The sequence below is a fragment of the Mandrillus leucophaeus genome, unplaced genomic scaffold (assembly GCF_000951045.1).
Source record: "Mandrillus leucophaeus isolate KB7577 unplaced genomic scaffold, Mleu.le_1.0 Scaffold163, whole genome shotgun sequence".
Taxonomy (NCBI): Eukaryota; Metazoa; Chordata; class Mammalia; order Primates; family Cercopithecidae; genus Mandrillus; species Mandrillus leucophaeus.
The window spans coordinates 2,284,041-2,298,068 of NW_012101621.1; the positions used below are offsets into that span (position 1 = coordinate 2,284,041).

At 44.8% G+C, this 14,028-nt stretch overlaps 1 protein-coding gene across 1 annotated transcript in view; it reads left to right on the forward strand.

Annotated features, from left to right (window-relative positions):
• Positions 1–14,028, forward strand: part of RPGRIP1 (retinitis pigmentosa GTPase regulator interacting protein 1) — a 100,412-nt gene that overhangs the window by 43,346 nt on the left and 43,038 nt on the right. The window contains exons 10-18 of the mRNA XM_011976296.1: positions 2,432–2,577; positions 4,780–4,940; positions 5,721–5,864; positions 6,316–6,466; positions 9,090–9,542; positions 9,705–9,856; positions 10,301–10,643; positions 12,085–12,269; positions 12,877–13,080. Of these exons, the coding sequence (XP_011831686.1) occupies positions 2,432–2,577; positions 4,780–4,940; positions 5,721–5,864; positions 6,316–6,466; positions 9,090–9,542; positions 9,705–9,856; positions 10,301–10,643; positions 12,085–12,269; positions 12,877–13,080 (1,939 nt within the window). The remainder of the gene's footprint in view (positions 1–2,431; positions 2,578–4,779; positions 4,941–5,720; positions 5,865–6,315; positions 6,467–9,089; positions 9,543–9,704; positions 9,857–10,300; positions 10,644–12,084; positions 12,270–12,876; positions 13,081–14,028) is intronic.

Consider the following 14,028-nt stretch of genomic DNA (forward strand, 5'->3'; position numbering starts at 1 on the left):
AGGCAGCAGGGGGTAGATTGAGGAGGTCTTATGGGAGCACCTGGGAACAACTGATGTTCTTCATCTCAGTGAAATAAAGCAGTGTGGGGAGTATCCACTTTGATAGACATTACTCTGTGATAGACATTACTATTTGCCTCTCTCCTTCATCACTCAAAATGCTATTTTCTTGAGTCTTTACATGGTAATGGTCAGGAAATGCCAAGAAATGTTAATACTTGCCTAAGTAAGTTATTATTATTATTATTATTTTATTTTTTTTGAGGCAGAGTCTCACTCTGTTGCCCAGGGTGGAGTGCAGTGGCGTGATCTCGGCTCACTGCAACCTCTGCCTCCTAGGTTCAAGCAATTCTCCTTCCTCAGCCTCACAAGTAGCTGGGGCCACTGGTGTGTACCACCACGCCTGGCTAATTTTTGTGGTGTTTTTTTTTTTTGAGATGAAGTCTCACTCTGTTGCCCAGGCTGGAGTGCAGTGGCACAGTCTCAGCTCACTGCGACACCTGCCTCCTGGGTTTAAGCGATTATTCTGCCTCAGCCTCCCAAGTAGCTGGAATTACAGGTGCCTGCCACCACACCTGGCTAATTTTTTGTATTTTTAGTAGAGACAGGGTTTCACCATGTTGGCCAGGCTGTCTCCAACTCCTGACCTCAAGATCCACCCACTTCGGCCTCCCAAAGCACTGGGATTACAGGTGTGAGCCACCGTGCCCAGCCAGTTTTTGTATTTTTAATGGAGATAGGGTTTCACCATGTTGGCCAGGCTGGCCTTGAACCCCTGACCTCAGATAATCTGCCTACCTTGGCCTCCCAAAGTGCTGGAATTACAGGTGGGAACCACCCGGCCTGGCCGGTGAGTTAGTTGTTTATTTTTTGAGATGGAGTCTCGCACTGTTACCTGGGCTGGTGTGCAGTGGCATAATCTCGGTTCACTGCAACCTCTGCCTCCTGGGTCCAAGCGATTCTCCAGCCTCAGCCTCCCAAGTAGCTAGGATTACAGGCACCTGCCACCACACCCGCTACTTTTTGTATTTTTAGTAGAGACGGCATTTCACTGTATTGGCCAGGCTGGTCTCGAACTCCTGACCTCGTGATCCACTCTCCTTGGCCTTGCAAAGTGCTGGGATTACAGGCATGAGCCACTGCGCCCAGCCCGATAAATTATTTTTAAACCACATTTATTAAATTGATAAATACAAAATAAAACATAAAAAGAAATAATTGATTATTCGTGTCATTTCATTTGTATGAATGATCAAGAACTAGCCATGTGGCTGGGCATGGTGGCTCACACCTATAATCGCTGCACTTTGGGAGGCCGAGGCAGGTGGATCACCTGAGGTCAGGAGTTCAAGACCAGCACAGCCAGCATTGTGAAGTCCCCTCTATTAAAAATACAAAAATTAGGCTGGGCACGGTGGCTCAAGTCTGTAATCCCAGCACTTTGGGAGGCCAAGGCGGGTGGATCACAAGGTCAGGAGATCGAGACCATCCTGGCTAACATGGTGAAACCCCATCTCTACTAAAAATACAAAAAAAATTAGCCAGGCGTGGTGGCAAGTGCCTGCAGTCCCAGCTACTCGGGAGGCTGAGGCAGGAGAATGGCGTAAACCCGGGAGACAGAGCTTGCAGTGAGCCCAGATTGCATCACTGCACTCCAGCCTGAGCCACACAGCAAGACTCTGTTTCAGGGAAAAAAAAAATACAAAAATTAGCTGGACCTGGTGGTGGGTACCCGTAATCCCAGCTACTCAGGAGGCTGAGGCAGGAGAATCGCTTGAACCTGGGAGGTGGAGGTTGCAGTGAGCCAAGACTGCACTCCTGCAGTCCAACCCGGGTAACAGCTCAGGACCACTGGTGTGTGCCACCATGCCTCAAAAAAAAAAAAAAAAAAGGAACCAGCCATGTGTATTTTATACTCAGAATGGGTCTGCTCTGACAGCTTGATGCAATAGGGTGGAGGATACAGTTTTTGAAAAGTTTAATTCCTGCCCTTCAGCATAGTAATTTATAATCTAGGTCAAAGACAAACATTCTCTAGCCATTGGTGAAGGTAGATAGAGGCATGGGGTATGAAACAAGGAAGATTTTGTTTCTCATTTCTCATCCAGCAGGGCTGGGAATGTCTTGGTACATAGTTCCCTGACTAAAGATAGCCATCATGATGGAGAAGTTCCTTGGGAAATGGATATGACTTGGGATGTTTGCTAAGTGAGATATCTGAGACCTAAACAGAAGTGGTACTGAGCAATAACTTAGTAGGACTCAAAAGTTCCAAGGCAGTTGGTAAATGACAGTTATGAATAAAGCAAGGGGCAGAAAAAAACATGTAGGGGAATGAATGAGGAACTAGGTCCAGGAGATCTGAACCTGGATAATAAAGACGTCATATCACACACCTTGGGGTATCTGAGAGCTTGCTTTCTGTTGTCAGCATGCTGGACAGCAGTAGTCAGCCCCACTGGAGCAACGAGCTCATAGCAGAACAGCTGCAGCAGCAAGTCTCTCAGCTGCAGGATCAGCTGGATGCTGAGCTGGAGGAGAAAAGAAAAGTTTTACTTGATCTGTCCAGGGAGAAAGGTAGGTTGGACCTTGAAGAGCTCTCGCAAATGTGGCATCCTCTACCTCTGGTGTGGGAGAAGAGAACTTGAGGCATCATTTCTTCAATCCCCTCACTTGATCCTATTCTTTTGTGGGTTGTAGGTAACTAGAATGAGAACACTAGCAATAGATCAGATCTACAATCAGGAAAGCATGACACTTACCTATCTCTCATGTATACTTTTTCCTGTATAATGTCTTTCCATTTGAGAAGATGCTAGTTTTTTTGTTTGTTTGTTTGTTTGCTTTTGTTTTTGTTTTTTTCTGAGGTGGAGTTTTGCTCTTGTTGCCCAGGCTTAAGTACAATGGCGCAATCTCAGCTCACTGCAACCTCCACCTCCCAGGTACAAGCGATTCTCCTATCTCAGCCTCCCAAGTAGCTCAGATTACAGGCATGCACCACCACGCCTGGCTATTTTTTTTCGTGTTTAGTAGAGATGGGATTTTATATGTTAGTCAGGCTGGTCGTGAACTTCTGACCTCAGATAATCCACCAGCCTCAGCTTCCCAAAGTGCTGGGATTACAGACGTGCGCCACTGCGCCTGGCCTGCCAATTCTTAATTTATTATGTTTTTCAAACATTCAGTTTATTGAAAATTTTATTTTGTTTTGTTTTGTTTGTTTGTTTTTTCTGAGAGAGTCTCGCTCTGTCACCCAGGGTGGAGCACAGTGATGTGATCTTGGCTCACTGCAACCTCTGCCTCCCAGGTTTAAGAGATTCTCCTGCCTCAGCCTCCCAAGTTGCTGGGATTACAGGTGCCCACCACTACACCCAGCTAATTTTTTGTATATTTTAGTAGAGACAAGGGTTCACTATGTTGGCCAGGCTGGTCTCAAACTGACCTCAAGTGATCCATCCCCCTCAGCCTCCCAGAGTGCTGGGATTGCAGGTGTAAGCCACTACACCTGGCTGAAAGTATTGAAAGTGAATTTCTCTGTCTTTTATCATTCTCATTATTTTAGAGGTAACTGGAAGACTTTTTTTTTTTTTTTTCTACCCAATTCTTGAAATTGAGAAGCAAATTACTATTCTTGGTTACCACTGCCATTTCACCCCCATCTTAACTCTTGGATCTCAGGAGATAGGTATTTGGAACATTTTAAAATACTGTCAAAAAGACCTTCATCTTATTACTTTTTCCTAGCCTGGACCTGAATATTTAGTCTTATCAAATTTATATCTCATCAGGTTTTAGTGTATTCAAATAGGAAACTGAAGGAAAAGAAATATGAAATCAAGAAAAATAGAGGCAAGAACCACAAAAGAATAAAGTTTAGGAGCACATGCCAATTAGTATGTATGAAGCACAAGTGAAGTCTTGTAAGGACCTTCAGGGCAATCTAATTTAATCCCTTCTCTAATGCATGATGATGAAACGATCTGCTCACTGATTACCTTTCTTCTGTGAAAAACACACACACAACCTGGTGTGGTGGCTCCTGCCTGTAATCCCAGCACATTGGGAGGCCGAGGTCAGCAGATCATATGAGGCCAGGAGTTTGAGACCAGCCTAGCCAACATGGTGAAACCCCATCTCTACTAAAAACATGAAAATTAGCCATTTGTAGTTTCGCGCGCCTGTAATACCAGCTACTTGGGAGGCTGAGGCACAAGAATCGTTGCACCCTAGAGGCAGAGGTTGCAGGGAGCCAAGATCGCACCACAAAGAAAAGCTGGAGAGGTTGACTCCTGAGTGATGGAGTGAGACTGTCTAAGGAGAAAAAGAAACACACACACACACTGGAACACAGAAATACCCATCCTCCATCCAGGCCAGGGTGGGTGTGAAGATGGGTGTCACAGAGAGCTAATGACCTAGAAGTCAGAATGGAGTGGGGGTGGAGTTGGTGAGATACTTGTTTCGATGGTGCTATCAAAAAGTTTGGATTGCCCTAGTCAGTCAAGTGATTCCCTTCCTGTTTTGTGTTGTTATTGTTGTTCCACTTTCCACTCTACGGTTCTGCAGGTGTCTTTTGTTTTTGGAGCGCAGGTAGTATCACCTCAGTTTACTGAGTCAATAAGCTAGAGTCCTCCTCTGTAGAAATAATAGAGAATTGCTTCTCAAATTTATAACATTAATTAAACCTTAGTGGGAAGATTCAATTCACACTTGATCCAGCTCTGACCATGGTGATAAATAACTACAGAGTTTCAAATTTCTGGATTATTTTTTCCCCAGCCCAAAATGAGGATCTGAAGCTTGAAGTCACCAACATACTTCAGAAGCATAAACAGGAAGTAGAGCTCCTCCAAAAGGCAGCCACAATTTCCCAACCTCCTGACAGCCAATCTGAAGCAGCCACTCACCCAGCTGTGTTCCAAGAGAATACTCAGATCCAGGTAAGAGCCTCTTTAAACAAACTAGTCCACTCGGCAGAAAGATCTCTGGCAAATATCCCTAGAAAAGATGACAAGATTAGAAAACTAACTAAATAATATTTTGTCCTGACTGAGGACTTTTTTTTTTACTTTTTTTTGAGATGGAGTTTCACTCTTGTTTCCCAGGCTGGAGTGCAACGGCACAATCTTGGCTCACGGAAGTCTTTGCCTCCCGGGTTCAAGCAATTATCCTGCCTCAGCCTCCCGGGTAGCTGGGATTACAGGTGCTTGCCACCACAGCTGGCTAATTTTTTTGTATTTTTAGTAGAGACAGGGTTTCGCCTTTTTGGCCAGGCTGGTCTCGAACTCCTGACCTCAGGTGATCCACCCAACTCAGCCTCCCAAAGTGCTGGGATTACAGGTGTGAGCCACCATGCCTGGCTTGAGGACACTTTTTGGAAAACTATGAGAAGGCTGAGAGTAGAGAACTTCATGAGCTCCACCCATTTCTTCCACTCTTTGAAGCTCATAAAATTTAGAATCTTTTTCAGATGAGGACTTGAAAAGATCTGTGGAAGAGCAAACAGTCGTTAGTGGCTGTATGATCTCCCTTCACTGCTGCTACTGAACATGAGGACTAGGGGAAAGAGCACTTGTGAAGTAATACAGGTCCTCTTTTACATTTTGGAGTAGTTTCTGCTGCTAGTATTTTACTACTACCAACAACTGTTTTATGGAGAATCGTTATTACTTTACCTGTCATATTTGTACTCCCTTTTACCAATGCGTTTCCCTCTACAGCCAAGTGAACCCAACAACCAAGAAGAAAAGAAACTGTCCCAGGTGCTAAATGAGTTGCAAGTATCACATGCAGAGACCACATTGGAACTAGAAAAGACCAGGGACATGCTTATTCTGCAGCGCAAAATCAACGTGTGTTATCAGGTGCAAGGAAAGATGGTACAGGAAGGGGATGGATAATAGGGACGTGGGAACCACTCACAGGACTGGGAATGAAGCAAGACCTAAGTTTCCAGGGCTGATGCCAGGTGGTGTGCTATCCTGAGCAAACACAGAATGGCTATCCTTTGAAGAACTTGAAGACTCACTTGTGCCCATGGCACCTTGGCACTAGAAGTCAGTGATGGGACCAGCCCATGCCAATGGCAAGCATAAGGCTTCTGGGTTCAAATTTTGCCAGTCCTAGGAACCACCCTACCTCACTGATAGCACAACTAGTCTTGGAGGGGTCTTCAAGGAAACCAAACCTTCTTTTAGTGGGTGAACCTGCCCAGCTAAGGGTAGCAGTCTTCTTGACCTAGCCAGTGCCACATTTTTTATGCTGTTTGGTTTTAGGCCACTGAGATAGAAAAGTTCAGACATTATTTTGTTTCAGGAGGAACTGGAGGCAATGATGACAAAAGCTGACAATGATAATAGAGATCACAAAGAAAAGCTGGAGAGGTTGACTCGATTACTAGACCTCAAGAATAACCGTATCAAGCAGCTGGAAGGTATTTTAAGAAGCCATGACCTTCCAATATCTGGCAAGTCTTAGTCCTTTGTTCTCCTCACTTTGGAGCCCTTCCACAGCTAACGCCTGCGTTCCACTCTGTGTACTTGTCAAGAAGGGCGCCTCTCATCTCCTTAGGATATGACTCATCCCTCTTGTTCTTTATCCTATCATTTTTGTTGTTTTTTTGTTTGTTTTTGAGATGGAGTCTTGCTCTGTTGCCCAGGCTGGAGTGCAGTGGTGCGATCTTGTCTCACTGCAACCTCCGCCTTCCAGGTTCAAGTGATTCTCCTGCCTCAGCCTCCCAAGTAGCTGGGATGACAGATGTCCGCCACCACACCTGGCTAATTTTTTGTATTTTTAGTAGAGATGGGGTTTCACCATGTTGGCTAGGTTGGTCTGGAACTCCCGACCTCAGGTGATCCACCTGCCTCGGCCTCCCGAAGTGCTGGGATTACAGGCCTAAGCCACTGCTCCCGGCCCATCTTTGTTGTTTTAATACATGTTAGCAGCTTCTTTCCCTCCATCATGTTTTTCTGATTTCTCTGTGGAGTTTCAAGAGGGCCCAGCAATTGCTTCCAGGGGCTTAATTCTGTTGTGAGAATGAACGTCACTGTTGGCTCTCAGGGTGGTAGCGTAACACACAATCTCTCTCTCTCGCTCTGTCTCTCTCATTCTTTCTCTCTTGCTCCTTTCCCCTGTCCCTCTCTCCTAGTCACTGTTTCCTCAAAGCAGTTTTAGTCAGATAATAGAACTTCATCACTCATCTCCTGTTATTCTTGTCAGTGATTTCTGTCTTAAAGTCTCTAAAATCGTTGTTGCAGTTTGAGGATGCCGACAGTGACAGGGCAGCTGGCTGGACACTGAATGCAAGTTTCATATTGTGGTGCCTCCTATACTTAGTGTAGTCACTGTTGACCAGAGCCTGGTCTCAGGCTTGTTTGTCAAGACGCTTGGCTTTATTTTTATACCCAGTGGTGAAAGATGTGACTCACAGAAACCAAATTAACCAGAAGCTGATATTTAAACCCAAATGTCTGTTATTTTACAATAGTGGCTATTCCATTGCTGCCATGAGAAATTTGGAACCACAGTCCAGGGCAGCCCTCTTTCAGGAAGCAAAATCAGTAAGTAGGTTTCTTAGTGAGCATGGAATAGAATAAAGGGATATGGCTGGGCACAGTGGCTCACGCCTGTAATCCCAACACTTTGGGAGGACAAGGCGGGTGGATTGCCTGAGGTCAGGAGTTCAAGACCAGCCTGGCCAACATGGTGAAACCCCATCACTACTAAAAATACAAAAATTAGCTGCTGGGCGTGGTGGTGGACATCTGTCATCCCAGCTACTTGGGAGGCTGAGACAGGAGAATCACTTGAACCTGAGAGGCAGAGGTTGCAGTGAGCCGAGACTGGGCCATTGCATTCTAGCCTGGGCAACAAGAGTGAAACTCTGTCTCAAAAAGAAAAAAGAAAAAAAAGAATAAAAGCACATAAGTGTCTCTGGGCCATAATTTATCCATGTCAGGGTGAGTCTGATAAAAGGTCACTGCTCCTACCTATGTCTGAAGATTTATTTGCTTTAGCTAATAGTTCTTTGATCACTGATAAGGATAACGAGTTTTTCTATGTTCACCAGTTATTTGTATTATTCCTTTTGAGAATTGACCATTCCTATCCTTTGCCCACTTCTTAACAGTGTCCTCTTCATTTATAGAAATTCTTTTTATGCTGAGATTATTACTCCTGCATCATGTAATGTAAGATTTTAAGTATATTCTATTTAATTATATTAATGTTGTTAATTAAGAAAATAGTCTCCTTATTCGTGTGTGTGTGTGTGTCATGAAGATATTCTGATGTATCTAGAATATTTTATTCTACTGCTTTAACTCTTAAAATAGGACCTTCAGCAGCAGCAGCACACTGTGATGACTCAAATATTCCCCAATTTGAAGCAGGCTATATATCAAAGTTTGTGATTGGTTGGACTTGGGAGATAATACCCAGATTTGCTAGACTGTCTACCTATCTTTACATCCCACTGCCAATATTTCCTACCTCTTTCCAGTAAGTCTCCTTTCCCACTTTTTACTCCATTACTCTTTAACTTATAATGTACTTTTTGCCTTCTTATGTTGAAACCAAATTCTGAACAGAATGAAAGATCTGGTGACTGACCTGTCTGGAGAAGGAGAAGCATTTCTCGGTGGTACTCAATGTAATGTCATAGACACTATGTCTTCAACTTGCTATTATCTCCATGGCCAATATACCAAATTATAGAAATATTCATATTTTTGTGTTTCTAGTACTTCTCTTATGGAATTACCAGTTAATTCATAGGGCCACGATGTACGTCAAAACAATGTCATATATAAGACAAAATGTGCCCCCAGTGTTTTCGTAAGTTTAGCGTCTACTTTCCAATCCCTCCTTTTGTACCTTCTCCCTAAAGCTGGCATTGGATTATTTGACTGTCAAAATTCAATGCTCCCAGATGTCATTCTGTTGCGTTTCTTTTTGAATCATGTAGTTTCTTGAAATAATCACAACTTGGACTTCCACCATGTGTTTTATATTTCTTTTGTCCACCCTCCTCTACCCTGAGAAAGAACTCCCTACTCTTTAATGGATGGGCAGTTTTCTTTCCCCTCTAGAACAGCTCAAAGATGTTGCTTATGGTACCCGACAGTTGTCATTATGTTTGGAAACACTGCCAGCCCATGGAGATGAGGATAAAGTGGATATTTCTCTGCTGCATCAGGGTGAGAATCTTTTTGAACTGCACATCCACCAGGCCTTCCTGACATCTGCCGCCCTAGCTCAAGCTGGAGATACCCAACCTACCACTTTCTGCACCTATTCCTTCTATGACTTTGAAACCCACTGTACCCCATTATCTGTGGGGCCACAGCCCCTCTATGACTTCACCTCCCAGTATGTGATGGAGACAGATTCCCTTTTCTTACACTACCTTCAAGAGGCTTCAGCCCGGCTTGATCTACACCAGGCTGTGGCCAGTGAACACAACACTCTTGCTGCAGGATGGATTTGCTTTGACAGGGTGCTAGAGACTGTGGAGAAAGTCCATGGCTTGGCCACACTGATTGGTAAGTGCTGTTGGCTTCCTGCAGCTCCTAAGCACCAGTGCAGAATTTCCCAAAGCCTACAGTTGCTTTTCTGGTGGTTTCTTATTTTCTTCCTTTGTCTTTGTTCTTGATCCTTGCCACACCATCTGTATTCTCCCTGCTCTCATACTTTCTGCTGCCCAGGAGCTGGTGGAGAAGAGTTCGGGGTTCTAGAGTACTGGATGAGGCTGCGTTTCCCCATAAAACCCAGCCTACAGGCATGCAATAAACGAAAGAAAGCCCAGGTCTACCTGTCAACCAATGTGCTTGGAGGCCAGAAGGCCCAGGAAGATGAGGTGAGGAAAAGGATGTGTTGAGGCATCTCAGAGGAGCCTCAGCCAAACAGCTCATGAAAACAGTTCAGTCTTCCACTCTCAATAAGTATTTGTTGAATGTGAATGAAAGAGAAAACTGTCACACCACAACTAGTCTGGATTATTCCCTTGGTCAGGCTTGAGTCTGAAATGGAAGTATGCCTTTGGAGTTAGCTACATCCTTCATCCTTGCTGTGAACAGAATAGTTTCTCTGTGCTGTTCTCTAAGTTAAGTCGTGAGTGCTAGTATCTCCCTCAAATAACTGCCAGAGCCAGTTTGCAGGCAGGTGAAGATCATTAGGTTTCTTCCTCATCCAGTTGGGATAGCTGTTCTCTAGATCATAGCTCTTCCTCACCACAGATCCTAGGCTTCACATACAACACTCTCAAGCTGCCCTTTTCCTCACATGACCAACATCTTTCCAGTTCAGATTGGAGTCTTGGGAACCTCAGAACGAGCTGCAGATTGAAATCACCAAGTGCTGTGGCCTCCGGAGTCGATGGCTGGGAACTCAACCCAGTCCATATGCTGTGTACCGCTTCTTCACCTTTTCTGACCATGACACTGCCATCATTCCAGCTAGTAACAACCCCTACTTTAGAGACCAGGCTCGATTCCCGGTGCTTGTGACCTCTGACCTGGACCAATATCTGAGACGGGAGGCCCTGTCTATACATGTTTTTGATGATGAAGACTTAGAGCCTGGCTCATATCTTGGCCGAGCCCAAGTGCCTTTACTGCCTCTTGCAAAAAATGAATCTATCAAAGGTGGGAGTTCGAGGTTATTGCATCTTCACGCCCTCTTCCCAGTGTTGTCTCCCTGTCCTGATTCTACTTTTCTTTGAATACTTGCTTGACACGGTCTCTTAAAACCTGAAGAGAAAGGATTTAGAATATTGTCAAGAGCAACAGAGCAGAAGACTTAGAGCCTCCCTACTTGTATGGAAACACTGGCTTCTTCTGCTTCTTTTCAGTCACAAAGACAACATTCCGGAGTGGGTGGAGCCAGCAACCTGAATTCTATACCTCTGTGTCTGAATAAACTTTTTTTTTTTTTCCGAGATGGAGTTTCACACTTGTCCAGGCGAGTAGCTGGGATTACAGGCATGCGCCACCACACCTGGCTAATTTTTGTATTTTTAGTAGAGACGGGATTTCTCCATGTTAGTCAGGCTGGTCTTCAACTCCCGACCTCAGGTGATCCACCTACCTCAGCCTGCCGAAGTACTGGGATTATAGGCATGAGCCACTGTGTCTGGCTGAACAAACTTTTTCAAGCTCTGTAATGCTGTCTAGTATCTGTCTTTACTTAAGGCCTGTTGTTTCTTAGTGTATAACTAGATAAATACGTGATTGTAAACTGAGACCTTAACACTCCCCCATCATTCTCTCACTTCTTTTAAACAGTGGACACAAGTTAGAGAGATTTCCACACCAGGCCATGTGAAAGGCAAATGTCTTGGATTTTTTTTTTCTCCCAGTGTGGAGCTGAGCTCCATACTGTCTTTCCTAACTTTTATACCTAGGATTGTGGGGGCGTACCAAGAGGGGTCGACTCTTTGACTACGGTCCTGGGAGGGTGAGGCGGGGGTATCCGTGTTCTCCTTAGGAAGTGGGAATAGCTGCAGCCAGAAACAACCATATTTAACAAGATTCTGGATGCTCCAGGAAATGTGTGCAGCTCTCTCGTCAATACAACTGCTTAAAAAAAGGCTGACACTTCTGGACGCAACTGCTTTGCCAGAGGAAGCAGTATAAGCCATCTGTTAATCAGTGTTACAAATCAGACGTCTGGCATTTCGAAAAAGCCATTTTGCTTAAGTTTTCTTGGGACCACTTGAGGGTAGAGATGACAGTTTTCTTGGAACAACAAAGGCACAGTAAGCATTTGATAATAGTAATAATAATGCAATCTTGTTTATTGGCTGGATGACTGATGACAAGCAAGCTGTACTCCTTTTCATACACCTTTCACTATCTCTCCCTGAATCCTAGAGATAACCCATCTTCCCTGGTTAATATTCTAACTGCTCTGCTATTTGATTTTACTTCTGAGTGTATCATCATCGTAATTATTTGATGGATGTTAATTAATTGCTGATAAAATATGTTGAAATTAAAAATAGGAAGGAAATAGATAAGATGCTGACAAATGCTCACTTGTTTATTTCATGTGATCAAGTCTTATTAATATCTGTTTGTCTCTCAGGTGATTTTAACCTCACTGACCCTGCAGAGAAACCCAACGGGTCTATTCAAGTGCAACTGGATTGGAAGTTTCCCTACATACCCCCTGAGAGTTTCCTGAAACCAGAAGCTCAGACTAAGGGGAAGGATACCAAGGACAGTTCAAAGATCTCATCTGAAGAGGAAAAGGCTTCATTTCCTTCCCAGGTAACTCTCCAGGACTCCACAGGTGGCAGATCTCTGCCAATCCGATGGAGCAGATTTGAAGGAGACAGTATTATAGTTGGAGTAGGTGCTCATGCCTGTAATCTCAGCACTTTGGGAGGCCATAGCAGGCGAATCACCTGAGGTTGGGAGTTCAAGACCAGCCTGACCAACAGGGGGAAACCCTGTCTTTTCTAAAAATACAAAAAATTAGCTGGGCATGGTGGGGCATGCCTGTAATCCCAGGTACTCAGGAGGCTGAGGCAAGAGAATCACTTGAACACAGGAGGTGGAGGTTACGGTGAGCCGAGATCACACCATTGCACTCCGGCCTGGGCAATAAGAGTGAAACTCTGTCTCAAAAAATAAAAAGAAATTCCCTGTATGAATGTCATGTGTCCTATGAACTTAATATATATCCCTCATAATGCCGTGAGACTACTGATGGAGCGAAAGCCTGGGTTTTATTGTGGAAAGAGAGAGAGAGAGAGCATTTCTCAACTCCATGAGGAAAGAAATGAAGTCTAATGCTAGTTCCTAAATCCCTTTCTTGTGTTTCTAGGTTGTTAAACTACTATCTTGCAACGCTGTCTCTGATCTTTCTATTCAGGACCAGATGGTACCTCCTGGGGTTCCCGTTGAAGCTGGTCAGTCTCAAGCAAGGAGAAAATCTCCTCATGGGGGAGAAAGAAAGGAAAAGGAGCACCAGGTTGTGAGCTACTCAAGAAGAAAACATGGCAAAAGAATAGGCGTTCAAGGGAAGAATAGAATGGAGTATCTTAGCCTTAACGTCTTAAATGGAAATACACCAGAGGTAAGACCTTAAAAACTCTGAAGCGCTAAATTGTGGGTTGTAGTGTCCCCAGATGTATTATTCTCAGAGGTAGAAGCAGAAGCAGACACACAAGATAAGCAATAATCGGCCGGGCGTGGTGGCTCCGGCCTGTAATCCCAGCATTTTGGGAGGCCGAGACGGGTGGATCACCTGAGGTCAGGAGCTTGAGACCAGCTTGACCAACATGGCGAAACCCTGTTTCTACTAAAAATACAAAAATTAGCCGGGCGTGGTGGTGCATGCCTGTAATCCCAGCTACTCAGGAGGCTGAGGAAGGAGAATCACTCAAACCTGGAAGGTGGAAGTTGTGGTGAGCTAAGATCACGCCATTGCACTCCAGCCTGGGCAACAAGTGCGAAACTCCATCTCAAAAGAAACTCGCTCTGTTGCCCAGGCCAGAGTGCAATGGCACGATCTCGGCTCACTGCAGCCTCCTCCTCCCAGGTTCAAGCAATTCTGTTGCCTCAGCCTCCCAAGTAGCTGGGATTACAGGCACCTGCTACCATACCTGGCTAATTTTTGTATTTTTAGTAGAGATGAGGTTTCACCATGTTGACCAGGCTGGTCTCCTGACCTCAGGTGATCTGCCTGCCTCGGCCTCCCAAAGTGCTGCGATTATAGGCGTGAGCCACCATGCCCGGCCAACAAGTATTAACTTTTAAAAATTAAAAAGAGCTAGTATTGTCTGGACATGGTGACTCATGCCTGTTATCCTAGCACTTTGGGAGGCTGAGGCATGCCGATCATGTGAGGTCAGGAGTTCGAGACCAGCCTGGTCAACATGGTGAAACCCCATCTCTACTAAAAATAGAAAAATTAGTCAGGTGTGCTGACGAGCTCCTGTAATCCCAGCTACTCGGGAGGCTGAGGCAGGAGAATCGCTTGAACCCAGAAGGCGGAGGTTGCAGTGAGCCAAGATGGTATCAC